Consider the following 24,658-nt stretch of genomic DNA (forward strand, 5'->3'; position numbering starts at 1 on the left):
ATTATATTGATATAAATTAACTTTTAAAAGTGAAATAACAATAATGATTGTAGATAAATATGACGTGGACACGTATACATATGTTGATTGATGATGATCATATATGAATATGACGTGAATTGCACGTACATATGTTGATGAGTAGGCCTATATTGATATCATTGACTTTGAAAGTGAAATAACACTATATATTGTAGATGAATAAGACGTGTGAATTGCACATACGTTGATGAGTAGGCCTATATTGATATAATTGACTTTGAAAAGTGAAAAAACACTAATATTTGTAGATGAATAATACGTGTGAATTGCACGTACATATGTTGATGAGTAGGCCTATATTGATGATTGACTTCGAAAAGTGAAAAAACACTAATATTTGTAGATGAAAATGACGTGGATACGTATACATGATGAGTATATTGATATAAATCGACTTTTAAAAGTGAAATAACACTATCTTGTCCAAGTACCTTCACTTGCACTGATGAAGGGCTAGTGTTGCCCGAAAGCTCTGCTAACTTTTCTGGCTGTTTTACTTTATCGTTTTGATTTAGCTTTTCGCTTTTTTTTTTGTATCTCCATTTACAGCATTGTCATTATATATTTCACTATTTTGCCTTTGGATTTACAAATATTAAAAGTTGATTAAAAGATGATATGACATTTATGTTAATGTATATATTTTTGTATATATAATATGCACGCATACATATGTTGATTGGTATTGATATAAATAGACTTTTGAAAATGAGACTTTATTTGTAGATGAATATGTCATGGACACGTTGCAAAAAATACTATCGTTATATCGTATATACATGTTTTTTTTTTCTCTTTTGTGAGGTTCACTCACCTTTATTTCATTTCAAAACATAATCATTTTGATAAATAAACTATTTTTTTTTTATGTTTGTGTATTATCTTTTTTAAATATATAAATATTTTCATTTATAAATATTAAGTTTCCCCTTACATCTTAAAAAAAACTCTGTAAGAGATCATTTATACATTTACATTACATATAAATTGAAACAATATCAATGAATATAGAGAATCAAAAGCAACTCAATAACTAGTTTCTTATAATAGTATAGCATTTTCCGTGCTTCTTGTCTACTCTCCTTTTTATTTTTTTTTCTCTTTTCTGTTTTATTTAAACTATTTAGCCTACATTTTTGTACAAATTACTTTATTTACAGTAACCTTCAAAATAAAAAAATTAATAAAATACATTCATGGAATGCTCTTGTGTAAGTATATTTTTAAACATGATCCATGAGGTTTTACAGATTGACCTATTTAATTTTGACAATATTTTTATTTTATATATGGAATATAGAGCAATTGAGTATAACTTATTCTTTATATTGCATTCAGACCCAAAAACTAGTTTTTCAAAAGAACAGTTAATATTATTATATCTAAATTTTTTAATATTTCATTGATTTTTTTCCATAATAAGACATTGTTTTACATTTGAAAAACATGTGGTTTTCATCCTCAGTTACATCACATAACTCACATTTGTTTGTGTTTTTAATTTTCCATTTATATAATTGTAAATTTGTTGGTAAAATTCTAAAAAGCAATTTGTAATTAAGTTGTGCATATTTTTTGTTTTTCTCATTTTTTACTTTTCTTGACCAAATATCAAACCAGTTTGTAATTTCAATACCAATTTCTTTTTTCTTATTTGTGAATGGTAAATAGGAGCAACAAACATACCTTCTATAAAACTTGAATATATCTGTTTTGTTTACATCTTAAATATCTTATTTATGTTATAATCATCTGAATTTAATTTAAAACTATTTTCGTTATAATTTTTTATTAAATCCAGCCAACATTTAGGAATAGCTTGCATAAGTGTAGCGTATTCACTAAGCCATTTTCTTTTGACATTTAATTTTATAAGATTTCATGTGTGGTGGTTCATTAGTCTATTGATTTTTACTAAATCATTGATATGGTTGAAACCTACATTACTCCACGTTTTATAAAACAAGGTAGTGTTTTTACAAACAAATTCCTTTTTACCCCAAAGGTTTTCTTGTATAACATAATTATAAGATGTTACCTTATTGTTTATATTTGTATTAAATTCTGCACAACTTTTTATTACATTTGATCATATCGTATTGTTGATGAGTATTGGTTTAAATCGACTTTTTAAAGTGGAATAACACTAAAATGTATAGATGGATATGGCCTCAACAAGTATTGTATTTTGGGGTACTGTATGTATATTGATAGACTTACAACCTATAGGCCTAATGCTAATGAAATCTGGCAACAAGAATTATGTTTGACCCTAATAGTATTCTACTAATAATCTTGGTTTGTGAAGGAGGCATGCAAAATCCAAACGCGTAGCAAAGGGGGAGGGGTTGGATTGGCGTGCAAACGCGACTCTACAGCTTGGTCGGTCGGTAGGTAAAAACTAACTCAAATTTGAGCACGCGACTGCAGCCATGTATAATATGACCTTGTTAAACTAGAAATCATCAGTGAAAGTATAATATGTAAACTAGAGGGTACTCCGAGAGTACAAACCTCCGCCTACTGTAAAATTCCCCTACATAAAATGCCCCCTGAATATTTTTTTTTTTACATTTTTTTTTATTAGTTCTAAGTCTAAATATGTTAACTGCACACTACAAAGTTGTGGATGACAGTGTGGTGTAATGGTTATGTGGCCAGCCTCTCACAGTTGAGATCGCTGGTTCAAGTCCCACTGAGGGTTTTTTTTTTTTATTATTTTTTTATTTATTTTTTTTTTTGTTGTGGACCTTGATCTTTGACCCTGACCCTTCAAAATTTAACCACAATTATATGATGTGTCATTGATCATTGTGGCTAAGTTTGGTGAGAATCGGATCAAAACTGTGGTCTCTAGGCAGTAAAATAGTTTTTTGTTAGTTATGACCTTGACCTATGACTTTTCCCCCTCAAATTCGAACTCGTCTGAGCTTTTTGGGCATAGATCATTGTGTCCAAATTTGGTTAGAATCGGATACAAACTGTGGCCTCCAGGCTGTTCACAGACACACACACACACACACACACACCCCCAAACACACACACAAACATACAGGGGTGAAAACATAACCTCTTTGGCGGAGGTAATAAGTATGCGTTAATGGAATTAATTTTAAAAATTTTATTTAATAAATAGTATTAAAATTCATTTTATTCTTTATCTGTGCTTAATTATACACAAAAATGACTATAGTTAAAAACAGTATTAAACGGCATCGTACATTAATGTTATTTGCTGTTTATTCGAAGGTAATCCTATTCTTTACACTGTGCTCAAGTATACCAACATGACTATAGTTGAGAACAGTGGTAAACTGGATCGTACATTAATGTTATTTGTTGTATTTTGTTAAGTTTATTCTATTCTTTATCACCATGTTCAAGTATACCAAAATGATCGTATATTAATGTTATCTGTTGTATATTGTTAAATTTACCCGAGTCTTTATCACTCTGTGCTCAAGTATTCAAGTATACCAAAATAACTATAGTTAACAGTATTAAACGGAACATTGTTTAACGGGATCGTACATTAATGTTATTTGTTGTATTGAGTTTATCCTTTGCTTTACTGTGCTTTGATTTGCTAAGCAAGTTTGGTTTCCCCGCCCCCATATTCTGTCTACTAAATTAGGATTCCCTGGCTTCTTTTCTATAAAAATTGAAGTACCCACAATCCGCGTTATGCGGAAGTCATATTCTTGTGAAATACAGAGACAACACCATAATATGGAACGCCGTTTACGCAACATTTTGATGATATGAATTTTATGACGCGATATGTGAATGAAATGCATCGATATGAATTGAATGGCGCGATATATGAATGAAATGTTTTGAATTGAATGTTTTGAATTGAATGTTTTGAATGAAATGTTTTGAATGAAATGTTTTGAATGAAATGTTTTGAATTGAATGTTTTGAATAAAATGTTTTGAATGAAATGTTTTGAACGAAATGTTTTGAATGAAATGTTTTGAATGAAAATGTTTGAAGGATCCATATTGATGACAGCGTGGAAAGGAGATGAGGGTACCCACGCTTAGGCCTAAGAGGTTGAGAACAAAATCGCGAGAGGGAATGACATACGCCACCAATAGTTTGACTTTTCAATTCAATTCAAACATTTCATTCAAAACATTTCATTTAAAACATTTAATTCAAAACATTTAATTCAAAAAATTTCATTCAAAACATTTCATTCAAAACATTGCATTCAAAACAATTTATTTAAAACATTTCATTCAAAACATTTCATTCAAAACATTTCATTCAAAACATTCAATTCAAAGCATTCAATTCAAAACATTTCATTCATATATCGCGCCATTCAATTCATATCTTCACGTATCGCGTCATAAAATTCATATCATTGAAATGTTGCGTAAACGGCGTTCCATACTTTTATATTATTATTATATCTAGTGTCTTAAAAAGGAAGGATCCCTACTCCTCCTCTCCAATCCGATCCACAGGAGTTCTTCTACGACGCATGTGTAGATATCTTCTACGTCACTTAAAAAAAACTGTAAATAAAATGAGCGAGTAGTGTATGCAATCGTTCATATGGTTCATAAATGTCACTATCACTACTGTTTAGTACTGTATTAATACAATTTGGATTAGAACATTTACCAGAAAGGTAGAAAAAACATCAAACCTTTGAGAATTCTCAACCAGAATTAGCAGCCGGAAATGTCTTTCTCATTTTTGGAGCAGCTATAATAATACAACAGCGCAAAACGTCACAAACAAGCTGGGCGAATCGACCTGGCTGGCGGCTAGTACTAACTAGGCCTAGCCTAGGCGTTTTTTTTTTTCGTATACAGTATTTCTAAGTACACGAGGAAAAGATTAGGAGATGTTTTTGTTAAATGTGTTCTTGCTCCCTGTGTTACTACACAGTTGTGTTGTTTTTGTTATAGGAATTGATTTTATTAGGCAAAACAATGACACTCTTCTTACTAGTAGGCCTAGCCTTATTAATTTGAGGGCTTCACCTTCGCCGCCCCTACCTATTATTAGCATTACTAATATTAAAAAGTATACTAAACAGAGAGACCACAATTTAGGCCTACATGCAATTGACAAGAAGAAGGATCCAGCAGTGGGCCTAGATGAGGGCGTAATTTCTGGTAATGTTTCATTTTCTTCAAAATATCACACCAAAGTGATTCATGAACACTTCAAAACTAAAAGGAGTCCCATAATACTAGGTAAAAATAAAAGTAAACAAATAAAGGGAATGGAGGATAGAACTAGTAGTAGTAGTAGGGCATATGCTACAGGAGATGTGATTATTGGAGGACTTTTTCCGGTGCATCTAACTGATGATGATGAAATTCAATGTGGGAAGATTCAAATACGTTCTGGCTTGTGGACAGAAAGTATGATTTATGCAATAAAAGTTGTTAATAACAATGATAGTGTGTTGCCAAGTACTACTCTTGGGTATGACATTCGTGATGATTGTTCAGATACAAGCCGAGCATTACAGGTGAGTAGCCGTAGCTAGCTGCCAGCATGTACACAAATGTTATATGGAGGAGATTATTTGCAAAAAAGTACTATTTAGTATAATATGATGTTAAATAGTATGTACTAATGCATGTGACCTATTCAATTCTACCCCGCCTTCATTTTACTGTACCTTTGTTTCAACAAACTGTCACTTTCCTCTTTTCCAATGACCATAATTTCCGTCTTTTTATGACGTACCAAATCCAAGGTGGGTGAATCACAGAAGAAAAACGAATTTATAAATAAATGGGATTTATAGCAGGCCACAATTAATACTAGAATTAGAAAATGTCAACCAATTTGGTTACTCAAATCCAGTGTCAAAACATGTACTGTTATTCTTCTAGCAACTGCTCTAGCTCTTCTAGCCATCATCGTGTGTGTGACTACTGTACTGTATAAAAAAATCAAATAAACTTTTCTCTGTCAGACAATCGGGATCAGAAAATAAGGTCCCGATCATCTTAAGTGTTTGGCCTGAGTATCGTCTGATGTGTTCAAAATCATATTGATCCCGATTGTGCCATTTAAACAATCCATGTATACCTGGTAAATTCCACCACTACCCTACTCTGTGGAGGGCATGTTATGCCACTGGTTTTTGCGTTTAATACTTGTGTATACTGTAAGTGTTTCAAAAAGAAAATAATAATATTACAGGTCAGGGGCTCTTCTCTGTATCATTGATAATGATTTTGCATAATGTCAAAACATATTTTCTCTCAATTTAGCAAACACTAGATTTTATAGATGCAAATTCTGATAAAGGTTCTGAAACATGTTCAAATGAAGTAAAAACTGTGGGAGTTGTTGGAACAGGCAAGAGTTCTACATCAAAAGTGGTTTCTGATCTGCTCAGTAAGTTAATAGATTATAAGGGCTTCAGATACGAGTCATATAAAAAAAAATTATGTTTTAAACTAATCTTTTATGTAAAATATGATAGGTACACAAGTTTAGTTTATTTTCAGCTGGCTAAAAATAAACTATGAAATAGTCACTATGACGAATTATAGGTTATATGCATTGATTTAAATAAAGATAATAGATTTTTAAAAGATATATTGATTGATTGATTTTCTCAGAATCTTTAATTATTTATAATATATGATAGGATCTTGCTAACACAAATACAATAGCCGGTATCACAATCCGATCACAGATCCCTATGCGATGTCATAAACCACATTTGTTACATAATAATAAAGACATAAGTTACTTTTTATCTAGATTTCATTATAAATCATGTGTATAATCTATACACTAAGAAATAAATTGAACAAACAATACGGATAATAAAAAAAATCTTATTTCGTTTCCCAAGGGGAGACTCGATCTCGGTACCTTGAATGCCATAGACACGAGCACAGACCACCGAGCCATACACAACTCACTACTACAAGTTGTAGAAGAATTCCTCCGTGTATTTACTATGCAGTAACCACTTTGGTGGAGATAGATTATTATTACATATCACAATGAATTATAATTTTTTACTATGATAACATCTTTAATATATGAACATTTTAAGAAAGAAAGTTAATGTTAAGTTTGTTATTTTGGCCTAAGAAAATGCCCTAATTTGTTTGATTGTCGGAATATAATTTTTTTAATTTAATATGCAATAAATGATGACTTAATTAACTTTTGTTCTCTTAATTTCATAATAAATCATACATATGATACATTTACTTCAAGAAAATGAAATGAAAAATAGGTGTTCCCGAGCATTCTGATGATCTATATTAATTTTAAAATTTAATAATAATAATTGACGGACAAAACAGTGCTATGGAAAGAATAAATAAATAAAGATCCTGACAGAATCAATATCAATAGGTTATATGCATGATAATGCATATACGGTAACCTAATAAAGATTCTGACAGAATCAATAGGTTATACTGTATGCATGATAATGCATATAACCTAATATTTACCTTCACCAAGGATGTATATGTAAATCGATCACGTGTGTTTGTATGTTTGTTTGTTAGCAGGATTACTCAAAAAGTAATTACAAGATCATTCCCAAAATGAAAATACAGATACAGTAGATATGTGGTTAAGGACCATTCCATTACCTTTTAGGGAATCCAGACCATGGTCCCAATTCTGGACCACTTTTTAAAATTATTTTCAGACTTGCTACAGTAGTGTTAAAAGATAGGACAGAAATTTCAAAAGCTGGTGAGCAGTAACAAGTAAACTAAAATTGCATTTTCTCGAGAACTACTTCTCCAAAAAACTTTATTTTTGTACAACAGGCAAGAGTTATAATTTGTAATTTTAAAACATAATTTGATTCAATATGCACGTTTTTTGATGCGAGTAGTTTAAAACCCTATTTCTTTTCAAATTCACTCGTTTGATTTTCGCGTTGCTGTTCTATTGTTAGTCAACTAAAGCTATTGTTAATTGAAATGCTTGTTACATAACCATTATACCAAACTCGCATACACATGCTTGTAGTAAAATTAGCCTAAACCACACACAGCATTAAGACACACACTTTCTGGTGACTAAATCTGATGTAGAAGAATTTTACAGTAGGCGGAAGTATGCACTCTCGGAGTGGCTTTCTAGTTAAAAAGGGTATCAGTATGGTTTTAAAAATCATTTTGCGTTTCTTTTATTTAACAATAACATTATTTTTGGGCGAAAGGTATATACAGCACCCTCCGCTATTCCTATATAGAATGCAACCAGGCCCATCATTTCTTAACTTTAGTGATCTGACGAGAACCAGTGTTTCAACACAGTATGGCCATATGTGGGAATGTTTAATTTCCCACAATTTTTGTTTGATCATGTACAATACAATATAATCAGAGAGTAACAGTAACACCTTACATTCTATTACATTTACTACTAATGTACGTACAGTACTTGATATGACAGTTGAAGTTGAGTTTGTTATCAAGGACAAGAACAACACCGAGCGAGGTCTTTGTGGTTCCATCAAGAGTGTGATTATTAATATGATATTGGAAAATAATAATTTTACATTTCTTAACACTAATAAGCATACCCCAAGTTTTACACCACTTGCAGAACGCATCAAGATCTGTCCAAAGTCGATGTGAATCTTCAATACTGGTAATCTGCCGAATGAGTTTCATGATGGGCTGTAAAGCAAGCATTGTGAAATAAGATTAAGTGGAAAATCATTATAAGTTAAAATACAATGCATAAATGTCCTCACATATTTCCACGGATTCTAAGTACTCCTGCACTACTATTATTGAACTAACAATAATATCTTGTTTGTTATTTCAGCTTTGTTTAAAATTCCTCAAATAAGTTATTCAGCTACAGCCGCAGAATTCAGCAAAAAATCACGATTTCCTTATTTCTTTCGAACTGTCCCTTCTGACAAGCACCAAGCCCATGTTATGTGTGAAATAGCCAAGAAGTACAAATGGAATCTTGTTGATATAATTTACTCCAATGATAATTATGGTATTGAAGGTCGAGAAGAATTAGAAAAGAATTTCCGAAAGGCTGATATATGTGTTGGTCAGAGTCTGATTATAAAGGATAAGCAAAATGCAGAACAAGAAATAGTAACAAAGTTAAAGGAAAGCAAATCTGAGGTAGGGTTACAATTTTTATGATAAATAAATTTCAAGCCATTATATATCGGGTGAGAGAGTTTATTCATGTGAAAAGCCACAAAAGGATTGATGGGCTGATTATGTAGATGGATTATAAAAAATCGATTTAATCACAGAAAAAAGTTGTTGGACATGGTCCCCATATGTGTATACAATGTTAAAACAACAATGACCGCAACTTTATCCTTGCCCAAGTTGCCCGAAAAAGTGACCACTTTCATATCAAGAGCCACACAGCTAATTCATTTTTCATTGTAACTGTTGCACATTGGGATGCACAAAAATAGGGTAATATTTACAATGCAAAAGGAATTAGACTTTAATGGCTCTTCGAGTCTTGTAGGGAACAGAGTCAGAATGTTTGGGCTATTGCCTTGGCAGGATAAATTTTCTGTCAATTGTATTTTGTGCATCCCAATGTGTATACAGTTACAATGCAAAAGGAATTAGCCGTGTGGCTCTTGACATGATTATCATTATTTTTGAGTGGTCACTTGGGTCTACTGTCTCAGGCAACTTACAGGATAAAGTTGCTGTCATTGTTGTTTTAAACATTGTATACACATATGGGAACTAGAAAGCCACTCCGAGAGTGCATACCTCCGCCTACTGTAAAATTCTCCTACATAAGATTTCTCCGGTAAAAAAACATTAAATCAAATTATGTTTTAAAATTACAAATCACAAATTATAACTCTTGTACAAAAATGAAGTTTTTTGGACAAGTATTTCTCGAGAAATTCAATTTCAGTTTACTTGTTACTTTAGGACTGCTCGCCGGCTTTGAAAAATTCTGTCCTATCTTTTAACACTAGCAGGTCTGAAAAGTATACTCAAAAAGTGGTCCAGAATTGGGACCATGGTCCCAAATTTAATGGAATGGTCCTTGACAACATATTTATCTGTATATTTATTTTGGTAAAGATCTTGTACCGGTAATTACTTTTTGAGTAATCCTGCTAACAAACAAACACACACATGCTACTGATTACATATACCTCTATGGCGGAGGTAAACAATGTCCAACAACTTTTATCTGTGTGGCTTTTCACATGATTAAATCCATTTTTTACCCCAGTTGTCCCCAGAATAAATTTACAGGATACTAGGACCCGGCAGCAATATTGATTATTGAATCTTGGTCATATATCTACATAATCGGCCCATCAAACCTTTTGTGGCTTTTCACATTGAATAAACTCTCTGGGCGCCCGTTCTATTACTGTATTTCCAGATAAATAAAGTTTGTTCTGATTAATTTCATTAATTAAAAAAATGTTAAATACTGTAGTACTTCTTACTATTTTAGGTCATCTTCACATTTTGTGAAAAATATTACATTTCTAAAATTCTTAAAGAAGCGGATAAACGAAACATGATGAATAAAACATGGATTGCTTGTGATTCCTGGGCTAATAGTAATCAAGTGATTAAAAATTATGAACATGTTGTACATGGAATGCTGGGAGTTATTCCTATGTCTGGTGTAGATCAAGAATTCAATGAGTAAGTACTTTTAACTAACGCTGTTGGGAGGGGGGGGGGGGTTGATATGACAAATAAATTGCAAATTTGTCTTGAATTTATATTAAATAACTTTTAAATATAATTATCAAAATCAAAGCATGTCATTCTTATGCATGTTTCTTATTTTGTAGATACTTGTTAAAAATGAATCCATATACAAATACAAACCCTTTCTACAAACAAACATTAGAAAAACTGCACAATTGCTCATTATCGAATTATGTTGAAAAACGACGATGTACAAGTAACGATACCTTCAAGGATATCATTGATATTGATATTTGGTCTGCATTTGTTATGGACTCTGTGTACGCATTTGCATATGCATTGGATGACTTGTATAGAAACCATGGTAAGTACATTTATTATGTCTGATATCAAATGTCATAATTTGTAAATAATACTTATCAATTACATTTTAAACTATGCAATATAACTTTGCCTGTAGGACCTAAGTTTATATAGTTTGAGATTGTCTCACAATGACCTTTTGCTAGTCATACAGTGCCACAAAATAAGTAATTTAGAATATATTAATTATTAGGGCGAGTTTCGAATGAATCAATCTTTTGTTGTTATTTTTTTTACTCTTCGACAATGATGCAATGGGACAGGAATCATAAAAATCCTCATGTTTTCATATGCCTAGAAGCATAATCATTCAATTTTAATTAAACCTTCTCACTTTTTGATCCTCCCACTTAATGTTGGTTGTTTTGTTCAATGTGAAAAAGTAGCATCTATTTCTAATGGTTATTATTATGGTGAAAAGTTTATAAATATTTTAATGGAAACATAATGGCTAAACGAGCATACCTCTTCCTGATGCCTGCCACCACTATATCCGGATACTATAATATGAAAAATATCCACCTTAAATATGTTACTATACAATGAGTATACTGTTTTGAAATATGATTAATATTACGATTATTACCTTTTTTTAGGAGACTACAACAATTATGCAGATTACATTAAGAATGTGTCATTTAAAGGTGTGACCAAGGAAAGGTTTGGTTTTGACAATAATGGTGATCCTTATGCTAGATACAAAATATTCAACTTACAGGTAAAATGTACATTGCCTTTTATAAAAGCCCTATCAAACCACCACCTCTCTATTCCAATATAAAATAAATATTCTGTCCAATTTTAATTATTTTATTTTTAATGTAAACAGAAATCTAACAAGTTTGAAAAGGTAATGGAATGGGATCCAGATGAAGGTTTTACTGTTCAAAATACCCAGACTCAATGGAAAAATGGAATGAATCCACCTATAGGAAGATGCTCTGAATCGTGTCCATCTGGAACATACCAGCAGGCGGGAAAACTTGCCTGCTGTTGGTTTTGTGAACCTTGCGAAGGTGATCACTTTTTTTCTGTTTATAAACCAATTACAACTATGAATGAATGAAAAGGAAGTCATGATTTAATATGTTGGTAGTTATTTTATATATTAAAATCAACTAAAATATTGACTTGATTATAAATATTCAAAAAATCTTATTTTATGCTATATCATCTACATTATATATTCTATCTTTAATTCTACATATTGTTGAAGGCCAGGTGCGAGTAAAAAATGTCTATCGATCATACATTCCAATAATTATCGATCTATAGTTTCCCCTAAGTTTCATAATTTTGGGACTTTATTTGTGTTACACAAGCTTGTTGAAAATAAGCAGTTTGTTATCAGGGGGGGAGGCGGAATAAGTTCAAATTAAACAGTAAAATCTCAATTCTTTTGTACACAAATGTTGTAATAGAGAGGCATTTTTAAAAACTATGAAAAATAAATGGTGTGGTAAAAAATGATTTCTCTTACAAATATTTGATTTATGTACAATTAACAAGATATTATATATAAAATGTATGCCTGTACCTGAGCTTAAAAAATCTATTGTATGGCCAACAACTGTTTTTAATTTTTTTTTTCTTCATAAGCAGATAGATGGTACACTACTACAAGTGATGAAAAGGCATGTCTATTGTGCGAGAAAGGATTTAGTGTTAATCCTGAACAAACGGACTGCTTGCAAAATGATATTGTTTACCTTGAATGGTCTTCATCGGCTACAATTTTACTAATTGTGTTTGTGATACTAGGAATGATATTAGCCATAGGTTGTCTAATAGTATATATCAGGTATCGTAATACACCCACAATCAAAGCTACCAGTACTGAGCTAAGCTATGTCCTTGGTATTGGAGTTATTGTCAGCTTCTTGTGCACATTCATGTTCATGGGAAAGCCAACAGATTTTATCTGCAATGCACGTTTAGTAATGATGGGTGTAAGCTTCTCCATTTATGTTGGTGCTTTGCTTATGAAGACCAATCGAATCTCTAGAATATTTAATCGAAAATTATCTGATGGCAGCCCGTCCATTTACTTGAACATCAAGGTAAGATGCATTCAAATATAAAGTAATTTGTGACTAGAAAATTCAATATTAAAATATATGATTTTTTAGTCTCGCATCAATTTAATTTTACGTTATGCAAAAATTGACCATATTATTTGTGTGCTCGGGACACCCCCACAAACAAACAAATATAAAAATTGAAAAACAAAAATGAAGAATACTTATTCTTGCAGCATTGATTATTACATTTTAATACTTGCTACTGCATATTATAATAAGGTTTTTTTTATAGATTGTTATAATATTATATGTAAACTTTTATTACATGATTTTACTGTGAAAAAATTCAGTTGAGATACAAACTTAACATAACAAATTCATGGACTATATTTCTTATTCTTAATTTATCTCACCAACTCATTTTTGTTGTGAGTTTTAAATGTTCCTTGTTTGTTGCAGTACCAGCTGCTGTTTATATTTGTAATTGTGATGATACTTGTAGTTGTACAAGGTATGCTTATCTACTCCTCTCCTTCAATACAAGAGTATTATTTGTCAACGACTACCACCTACATTCAATGCAAGCACAGTTCTTTGGCTGAACCAGTTGCAGTTATAGGTAAACACTATGCAGTTTTAGTAACTATCAATTTTACCACTTGAAGACTTGACTTCTGTAATGAATTATTTTTTGGCTCAAAGAAATCAAACGTTTTCAACTTTTACAAAGGGAAGCTGCTAGGCTGGTGTACCCCTTAGGAAATATGAACATGTCTCTTACAAAATGTCAGTGTTATATTCTTGTATGCGATATTTATTTGCTATTGTATTTCAACTTTAGAGAGGGTTTGTGTGTTAGCAGGGCCACGTCAAAATTATACTTTATATAGTAAATATTTAAAGTCTTTAATAATAATATTAATTTATTTGAAACTTTACTTTTACAACAATGGTACACTTTGATGATAAAATAAATGCAAAAAAAAAAATTTTGTGTGAAATACAGCATACAAAAGTAAATCAAACTAGACTTGAACTCATCACTTTGACGAGTTAGTTATCCGCATCACAAACGCCACGCGCATACATTAAGCCTGGTTTAAGTAAAATGCGCACAGAAAAAAGATTTATATGCTATTATGATCTGAATATCACGGACATTGAACTTGTCAGTGCTCTCTATTTTGTGTTCAAGTATATAGGCCTACAGTATACTACATACAGTTTAGCTTAGGTGAAAATATGGGACCCGCCTTTAATTAATTTTTAACATGATGACGTCTTCAAAATGAAAGACGAAAATAGCACTTTTGGATAAAAATTGTCTGAGCAACAACATATTAACGTGTAAAAGAAATGTGAATATGTAGAATATTGATGCGCGTTCTTTTAAATTCGGTGAACTATGACTCAAAATATGAAAATACAACTCTTATAATTCAACTGGCTATATGTTGACGTCACAACATCCGATGCGCAAAATTTGTACATGAATTTGTATCTACAATTCAACAGCTTCCAGAAACGTTTTAATCATGAGTATCACTTTTCATTCATACTGAAATTTACTTTTGAACACGCTTTTGTTTGACACAATGTCCGGTTAGCCATATTGATGCATGATCTGATATCTACAACTCATCAACTTCCAGAATATTTAATAAAAATAAACTTCACCGTTTTGTTTAGAAACTATGACTGTTTAAATAAAGGAATAATTTTGTTGAATTTTTGAACTTTTTCATCAAAAACGCGTTTGAATTGTCCAATTCGATGTGCTCATATGACGTGATTTTAAGTCTTAATTGTTTAAAAGTTGGAAAAATTACTAGAAAAGGCTGGAAAAACATAATTAACGGCAAAAAAAAATGTTCTTAATGTTACGTGCACACCAGGTGCGTAAAAAATTGCAAATTTTTACATGCTTAAAATGACATAGAACTTTATTTTTCCTTTCATCAAATTTTGTGCGTGCGCGTAACTTTCAACATGAAACAAGACATTTTTTTTCGACAGAAAGTTAGCACAAGATTTAAATTACAGTTTCGCTAAGTTTCAATTTAAATTGTTATATGGTTTTCAATCTTATTAAATATGCGAAATTCATAAAATCATGTGTAAGTCCTGTTGCGCAACTCTGACATCATTCAAAAGTAGGAAGTGCACAACTTAACGTAAATGGCCATATGTTGACAAATTTTATAAAATGTTATGTTTACACGTTTTAGAGATACGCGAGACACAAAATTGACAGAAAGAAAGAATAATACAGAAAAAAAAACATGATTTCATACAATAACAAGGAGTTATCCGCCGAGTGAATGAATCAAAATCATAATTAATAGAATGTAGTGTGAAATACAAAACATAAATACACGAAATAAATAAAAAAAATGAATCAAAATTAATAAAGTGTGTTGCGTTTAGATACACACAAAAGGCATTTAGAAATAAATTAATTTCATGGTATGAATTAAAATAAAGAATATAATGTGTTGGGTGTAATACACAACACTAAGGCATAAAATTAAACAAGATACTTAAAAACTTGTCGACATTAACTAAACAGAAATCAAAATTACACACAAAAGTGAAGAATAAAATCTTACATTTTTACTCTGGTTCATGGACACAGCTTAAGCATGAGTGAGTCCATGTAACTTGGAAATATTATGCCCTCCTCTCTTTTCATACAGTAGTATTACCATGTTTTCTTATTTTAATGGACTATTTTATTTGTCTGTCTCTACATGAAGATTCCATGGCCAAAATTGATTTATACTATACTACTAAGGAGTTTTGCGCAGTTTTATTCATGCTTATTTTTTATGATACAGTATATTATGTTATTATATCAAGATTTTGATTATGATCACTTTCAGTGTACAACTTGGCGTTGGCTTTGCTGTGTGGATACCAAGCTTTTCGTATCCGCAAATTACCAGGCCAGTTCAATGATTCCAGATCAATATCGTTCACGATCCTCACATGTTGTCTGATATGGTTCATCTTCTTAGCATCAATGTTTACCAAGAATGGCTACAATAAGACAATCATTAGCTGTATTGGTTTTATTGCAAATGGACTGTCTGCACTTTTCTGTATGTTCTTTCCTAAAGTATGGATAATCTACATGCACCCAGAAATGAATGTTCGACAATCCACAATTAATATGAAAAATGCAAGTCATATAGCAATCTCAACTGTAAGTGGTTCTTTATTTGTACTGTATGTCATTCTGTCTGCATCTGTATTATTGTCAATTAAAAATGAAATGAACAATTAATTTGTTTTTTTTATAAAACTATATGATTTTTATACTTATTCTATGTTCCGAAAAATATTTTATAAAATATATTTCATTAAAATATTTTGCTGGTATTAAATTGATGGAAAAATATCACATTGAAAAAATACTGGTTAGAGGCCACTGCATTACAAAGTGATTTATGACCATCATTGTGAATGGGGGTAATTATGATCATATACTAATGAACCTAATTTTACCAACCTTTTGTATCCACCAACCATATTCTGAACTATCCCAACTCAATTGTATTTATATTGGTATTACAACCATTACCAGCCAATTCTGAAATAGATTACACCATGTACACTCCTGATGAAAATTTTTATGATTATTATATTTTTTCACTATCCAGACATTGCAAGTCACACATTTTGGGGTTTTTATTATAGAAAAAGTATCCCTACATTTTTTCAATCTAATTTAAGGTCACAAATTGAACTACACATATCAGTAATAAATGTATTAATCCCTCATGGAGCAATAAACAAAAGAATGAGATGAGACTATTATGGCCCTAATGGCCGCCCATATACATCAGCTTACAACGTTTTGGTTTTCATTATGATTTTATCTCCTGGTTTCGTAGTTATCTTAATGGTAGGTTCCAGAGAGTGGTCATTGAGGGTATATCCTCTGAATGGCTTCCTATTCAGTCCGGTGTCCCTCAGGGATCGATTCTTGGTCCTCTCCTTTTCAATCTTTTTGTCAATGATATCCCAAAACTCTTCACCCACTCCAGATGTCTTATGTTTGCTGATGATGTTAAGCTATACAAAATTATTGGTAGTGTTGAGGATGCTGACAGGCTTCAGGTGGACTTGGACAAGCTATGTTCTTGGGCAGCTTTATGGGGTATGTCCCTCAATCCAGTAAAGTGCAATATTTTAACTATTACTTTGAAAAAGAACATTTTATTTTATAATTATTTAATTAATGACAATCCCATTAATAGGGTGCAATCGCAAAAAGATCTTAGTGTTTTTATTGATAGTTCCCTTTGTTTTTCTTTTCATATTGATTATCTTGTTGGCAAGTGCAATAGACTGCTTGGGCTGATGTGGCGTAATTGTAAACATTTTGACAGGCAAACCAAAATCCACCTTTATTATTCAATTATCCATCCCATTCTCAACTTCAGTTCTGTTATTTTTAATTCTATTTCGAAAACTCAGTCTACGCGCATTCAGCGTCTGCATAACCGTTTTTTACGCTACATCAGCCACAACCAGAATCCTGACTTTCATTTCCATGTCCGATCTCCTGAGTCTCGTAGAACCTTTTTTGATCTTGTTTTTTTGTATAAATGTATTAATTCTTTATTTGACTGTAATTTAGTTAGTAATTTTTATCTTAGAGTCCCTAGTCGTCGTCTTAGAAGAAATACTACTTTTCATATTCCTTTTAGTAGAGTAAATGTTTTAAAAAATGGTTTTATTAGTAGATTAAGTCAAACTTATAATTCTTTTACTTTAAGAAACCCTGAGTTAGATATCTTTAGTAATAATTTCCGTAAGTTTCGTAACATTGTTAGTAGTTTAGTTTAATGTTTGTTATTGTATATGTTCGTGTTTGTCTGTGTTCCCTCCTGTAAGTGGTGAACCATGAGCTCACTGTTGGTTGGGAAATGAATAAATAAATAAAATAAATAAATAAATCTATAAAAAGTACGTATTTCAACATCAACCTACCTCATTCCATTCAGCAAATAGAAAACAAATTAAATTTTAAGAAAAACGTTAAATCACATTTCTGTTCAACAAAATAACTATAAGTCAATCATAGTCTTTTAATTTAACTTGTTTTATTATATTATTGTTTTTGTTATATTTACATGTTTAATGCAATACTTTGTAATTTTTTATTTTAGATTGTAAAAGGATCCCAATGGAAATAAGCTGATAAGCTTTTTGGGCTATCCTGAAAAATCATTTATAAATGTATAATTTGTAATGTCCGTAATTTATGTTATCACTTTGTATATATATTTTTTATGATGATTTTCCAAATAAATTCAAATCAAATCAAACTATAGAATTATAAAATGTTAAGATAATAAAAAGTTAAAATTTCTAAATTGTATTAAATATGGGCCTATTGCAGTCATTTAATTGTATTAAATATGGGCCTATTGCGGTCATTTAATTGTATTAAATATGGGCCTATTGCGGTCATTTAATTGTATTAAATATGGGCCTATTGCGGTCATTTATTTCCTCTTTCAACAGTTAAAAATGTGAAAAATAAGTTGATTCTAATCGTAATAAATACCAGCATGTATCAGATTATTTTTGTTCTGTGATACACCCTGCACTCTTGAATGAAGGGAAAAAATGAAAGAACCTTCACACTTTGTATTAATAATAGATTCTAGCTTGGGTTCTGTTATACATTATATTGATTTATGCATTGTTTCAGAAGAATTGTACTAGTGAAAACACATCTGCTAATATTAAACAATCAAAATCAACTGCTCCTTACCTGGAAGATTCTTCTACTAGATTAACAAGTGATGGCATGTCAGATAACTTTGTGGAATTCCTTGCCAGAAAGGAGAAAGAATTTTCTTTGATTGAAAATGAGCGGGATAAAGCTGTAGAACAAGCCAATGATCTATACAAAGAACTGAAGGAGATGTATATTAGGTTTAGTACAGTATGATAATAAATTTGAATATTGATATTAATATAAGTTAACAAATCACACATACAGTACCATTTTAGTTTAATACTTAGTATTTCACATAGGGTTGTTTGTTTTTAAATAATTTCAGCTATGATGATCACATGACCTCTTTAGTGAAAATGTATCAAGTAGAGCACCAAGCTCTTGAGGATCTCGTTGAGAGTGTTGATCTTGACGAAACCAACATTAAGTGGTTGCTGGAAAGGTCAGCTTATGTAAGTAGTATCTGACTAGAAATGTATTGTATAGTATTCAGTATAGTAGATATGTTGTTGTTACAAAACTAATACATAATGTTTTGTAACAAACATAAAGTATATCCTCAAAATTGTATTGGTTGATTTGATATTACATGACATTTGTAATTTTGTTGTCCAGCTGCGATTTTTGAAAATTGTTCTAATTTTTAAAAAAAAACATTTTTCTTAAAAAAACAAACGTTTGAAACAAAAAATGTTAATAAACCAAGTACAACAGGTTTTTATATAGCATAGTTTATTATAATATAATACCCATTATAAATAATGGAACTATCCAACATTTAATAGTAAACGTAATTAATCAGTAGTTCCATTCAATGGCAAGCTTTTCTCAAAAGTATTTTTATCCCATGCTATCTCCATAGATATGTGACACCATCCTGTAAAATGTGCCATCTCTAAATTGCTCTTCCCAATAGTAAAAGTCATGTTTTAGCTTTTGAAATACATTTTAAAAAGAATCAGCAGTCTTTGTGTTGATAAAGAGAACTAACATAAAAGAATAACTATGGTACATATATTATTTAGGAGACACAGGCTGAGCATATTTGTGTTGCTGTAAGACATATTTAATGTTTTGTAATAATCGTATTCATAATTGAATTATTGCACATCATATTTCTTCATCATTTGTTAAATCATCTGACAAGCATACATTTAATACTAGACATGCAGATGATTATGTAATTGTAACCAAAGCTTTCACAATAAACCTTAAATGTAATTCTGTTTTATATACTGGTCCCAAACTTTGGAATTCTCTCTCATTTGAACTAAAAAACAAACCATCCATTGCTAATTTTAAATATAACCTCAAGAAATCTCTGGTCTGTACATAGGGTAAGTAATTGCCTGACATGCACCATCTCATTTGTTTAGCCTATGTATTTTATAAATAATGTATCGACTACATTTTCATTATATTGTTATTGTTATAATAATATGTGCCATGATTTTACATATTTCCATATGCATATTTGCTTTTTATCCCATAGGCCTATCCGAATACTACTCTGTTTATATATTTATTAATTATTTTTTTTTAACTTGTGTTTTTTTCTATTTCTTTTTATCACATATTTATAATTATAATAATAATAATAATAATGTATGTATAATAATGTTTGAAATGGGGTTCTTAACTTATTTGACCTCCATCTACACACATGTTTCTTTTAATCTAATTTATAATTAATCTATGTTTTATTAGAATGAACAACTGTATTATTTGTTGTGTGTGGAAAATGTAATAAACAAACAATAATCATGGAATGGAAGTATATTTTCATGAGCTAAAAGGTTCAACAAGTATACCATGGAAAAATAGTTAACTCATATCTTCATGGTATACTGAAGCTAGCCTTCCATTCTGACCCAGCTAGGGGATTTTTTTTTTCAAATACTGTGCTATCAGATAAATGAGAATTAGTTTTATTCCACTCACTCTGTAATAATTTGAGATATGACATTTTTTACATTAATTTTAATTTTAACTATTAACTATTTCCAAAGGCAACAGATACACTTGAACCCATATTAAAGATGTTAAAACAAAGTGACAAGGACCATCAGCTAATACAAGTCCTCTCACAAGAAAGAAAACTACTCAAATGTGCAATGTATGTAATGTTTTTGTTTTCTATACAATTGTAATAAGACTGAATGTAGTTTAGACCTGGTTTAGAAGTCATTGGAATTTATTGTATCATCATACAGTAGCCCCCAATATATCTATGTTGTATATTTGCAAGAACTTTCCAAGTACTGTATTTGTTAAATTTATCAACCAAATTTTAGAGACAATAAGTATAATCTTATAAAATACACATGAAATATGTATTTACTGTAATTTTTTTTTCACAGGGCTCAACAGTCTCATGATATACGGAATGATGAACACTTAATTTAATAAAGATGAAGAAGTGATAAATAAAGAAAGCATCAATTATTTTTAAATTTTCCAATCAAAGCAAAAGCTAATATTAGTTAATTATACACAATAGTTCTCTACAACTTGATCTTGCTGTTGACATAATTGAGGCTACTGTTAAAGATCTTGTCCCTGTTTTCAAACCAAGAGAAAACTCCCACCCTGTTTGATAATGAACTTTATGTTGCACTGAAATCTAAAGAATCATATTTTAGAGAAAATAGGTTAAATAGTGAAAATGTTTGATTTGCTAGGTCAAACGACTTTGTAGATTTAAGTATCGTACCTATGTTAATTCTTTATGTTGTAACTTAAGTCTTAATCCGAAACATTTTTGGTCATGGATCCTTAGGAACTACAATTTTATAATCTGTCAGCTTACACTGTAAAAGACAAAGCAAACTTACTTAATACATTTTTTTATTCTGTTTTTAGCCCTGATAATAACGATTTAGATCTGATAATAACGATTTAGATCTTCCTAATCTTCTTGATTAGCCCATTGTTTATCTAAACTTGAGTTTAATCAGGAGGTTATAGAAAAATACATTTATGAAATTGATTCTCATAAGGCCTCGGGTAATGACGGTCTGAGTAATATTGTTTTGTCTTTAGCTGCCAAACCACTTTCTTTTCCTTATAAAATTTTATTTGAAAGATGTATTTCTGAAAAACGTTTTCCGATAAAATGGAAGCAAGCCAACGTGTGCCCTATCTTTAAAGCTGGTTCTAAATCTGATGTACGCAATTATAGACCGGTTTCGTTGTTGCCTACTATTTCTAAAGTCTTTGAAAAAATTGCACATCATCACAATTTTATTCATATATCACCAGTTATTAGTGACCATCAACACGGATTTTAATGCAAAGGGTCAATGAGAAGTTGTATATACAGATATTGCAAAAGCCTTTGTCAGGGTGTCCCATAAGTTTCTCTTGTTCAAACTTAAATCATTTTATTTTTTACAAATTATTTATCGGACAGGTGTCAAAGAGTCACTTTTGATGGTAACACTTCTGAATGGCTTTCAGTTTTATCTGACATACTTTTTTTGATTTTTTTTTTTTGTTCCTCGTCATTCTAATGTTTTGATGATATTAAATTATTTAAATTTAATTAATTAATTTAATGATATGTTGTTGTTACAAGAAAACATTGACAGACTCATTCACTGGTCAATGCCTCTATCTTTCTTTTACTCTTAAGAAAAAAACCACCTATTTTGACTTTAATATGAATAATATTTTACTTGAAAGAGTCTCTGTTCACAAAGACCTCGGGTATTTTTTTTAGATAGTTTGTTACATTTTTGTAAACATATTGATTTTATCTCTGAATGACTTCTTCTTTCTCTTGCTCAGTCTTCTATGTTACAAAGTGTGCAAAATAAGTTTTGTCCATTTTACACGCGTAAATTTGGTTTTATTAGTAAAGACGTTCTCATTAATTGAGATTCAAGACCGCGAATATTTACACATTTTTACGTGATCGTTAATGGTTTCTTGGTTCTTTCGAGCGTTGCTGGGACAGATGGACATGAAGTTTTGCGAAGCCGGGCCCGCATGAAAATTGAACAAATTACGGGGTTTTGATGCTTCAACCCAGACTGTTTTCGCTGATATCTTCATCTAGGCTACACTAAAGACAAACATTAAATTTAATTGTTTTTATATTATAATTTACTTTTATTTACACTTGTTATTTTGAAATATCAGACTTTAAAATAGTACAAAAAAAAAGTGAAAAACATCGTCGCGTTTTAAAAATTCAGGAATTGTCAGCGCGTACATATTTTTTTTTACCATCTATGATGACGTAATTTATTAACTATTATGATCGGTCAGTTTTAACAATCGTAACGTCAAGTTAAACTCAGTTCATCTTCAACAACACAGAATTGAAATTGAATTCTATTTAATAATTTAAGAAATAATTATTTATTATCGATTATTGTTTGGTTTAACAATCAGTAGGGAACATTTTGGGTAACTTAACTATATAATAGTCTGAACTGAAATGAATGAATGAGTCCTAGACTAAACTATAGTACTGTAAATATTCCGGGGTAAAGGCGTTACTCCCTAAGGCCATGTGACCTACATACCCAACCCAATATTCAAGTAAACAAACATTTTAATTGGCCAGCTACCGACAAACATTTCTTCATCTATACACATTTCATTTCATTTAATTATGGTATTGATCAGTGGCTATAGAGGCGTAAAAACCCTCGGTCAATATCATGTAAAATGCACTGTGGAAGGGTCATTATTAAGACTGCAAAATTGGGCTTATCAACAAATAAATACTTTCGTTCAAAATGTAAAATCAAGGCTGAAAAATTGGGCTTATCAATAACAAACATTTTATTATTAGACGCGATAACATCAAGGATAATCAGTATAATTATTAATATAGCCACTGTTACTAGTTTTATTCTACATGCTAAAGTAAATAAAAATCCACTAGAAAACAAACAAGTCTGAATGTTATGCTTATTAGCCATGTTATGTTTGTTACTGTAGGCAGGGAAGAGTTAAATTGTAATTTAACTCTTCCCTGCTGTAGGCCTATGATTGTTTGCAATGTCCACATATTATTTCCGTGGGCATATCCATAGTGTATCACTCACAAAAAAGACGTGTGAGGTTCTTTCTTTAGATTTTGAAGAATGATTTGTGTTACAGATTGACACATGAGTCAAATGCTCAAGATATCGGCTAACGCCATGGGACCCTTGGCTTATCAATGAATAATAAATACAGTACTACTTTTGTTCAATTGAAATCGGAATCTGACCGTTTCATTAAATTGGGTGTGATATTAGGCCTAAACATATAATAATTTATTAAAAAGGTACAATAAAAACAAATGCATCAGAGGCGTAAAGAACCCACGGTCAATATCATGTAAAATGTATATGGTATAAGCACTGTGGAAGGGGTCATTATTATTAAACTGGAAATTCGGCTTATCAACAAATAAATACTTTCGTTTAAATTGTAAAATAAGACTGCAAAATTGGGCTTATCAACAAATAAATACTTTCGTTCAAAATGTAAAATAAGACTGCACAATTGGGCTTATCAACAAATAAAATACTTTTTTTTTCAAAATGTAAAATTGAGACTGGAAAATTGGGCTTATAAACAAATAAATACTTTTTTTCAAAATGTAAGAAAACATTTTTTTAAATATAATCCTTAAGCTCTGTCTATACTATCAAACTAAATATGATGTGCCCATATTATATAGACATGACGATGTCCACTACGATATTCGGGCATATCACTACCATATTTGGGCACATCACACTTTTTTTGTTAAACTAGTTGGGACAGTGTAGACACAGAACTATGTGATCGAAACATAAGTCGGAATTGGACTGACGCGATTG

At 30.8% G+C, this 24,658-nt stretch overlaps 1 protein-coding gene across 2 annotated transcripts; it reads left to right on the forward strand.

The window, feature by feature from the left end:
* The first annotated feature begins 4,574 nt into the window (after positions 1-4,574).
* On the forward strand, positions 4,575-24,242 carry LOC140048541 (metabotropic glutamate receptor 3-like). Of its 2 annotated transcripts, none has more exons than XM_072093279.1 (14): positions 4,575-5,539; positions 6,294-6,420; positions 8,842-9,158; positions 10,489-10,685; positions 10,838-11,058; positions 11,654-11,775; positions 11,887-12,073; positions 12,660-13,117; positions 13,538-13,697; positions 15,961-16,283; positions 18,804-19,030; positions 19,159-19,285; positions 20,843-20,949; positions 21,194-24,242. In XM_072093279.1, exons 1-14 carry the CDS (start codon positions 4,904-4,906, stop codon positions 21,237-21,239), a joined length of 3,255 nt encoding a protein of 1,084 aa, XP_071949380.1. In that variant the 5' UTR covers positions 4,575-4,903; the 3' UTR covers positions 21,240-24,242. The 2 variants fall into 2 exon arrangements, with proteins under 2 accessions (XP_071949380.1, XP_071949381.1); XM_072093280.1 differs by having other exon boundaries at positions 18,807-19,030.
* Positions 24,243-24,658: the final 416 nt, after the last annotated feature.

Source organism: Antedon mediterranea, chromosome 5 (assembly GCF_964355755.1).
Source record: "Antedon mediterranea chromosome 5, ecAntMedi1.1, whole genome shotgun sequence".
NCBI classification, from domain to species: Eukaryota; Metazoa; Echinodermata; class Crinoidea; order Comatulida; family Antedonidae; genus Antedon; species Antedon mediterranea.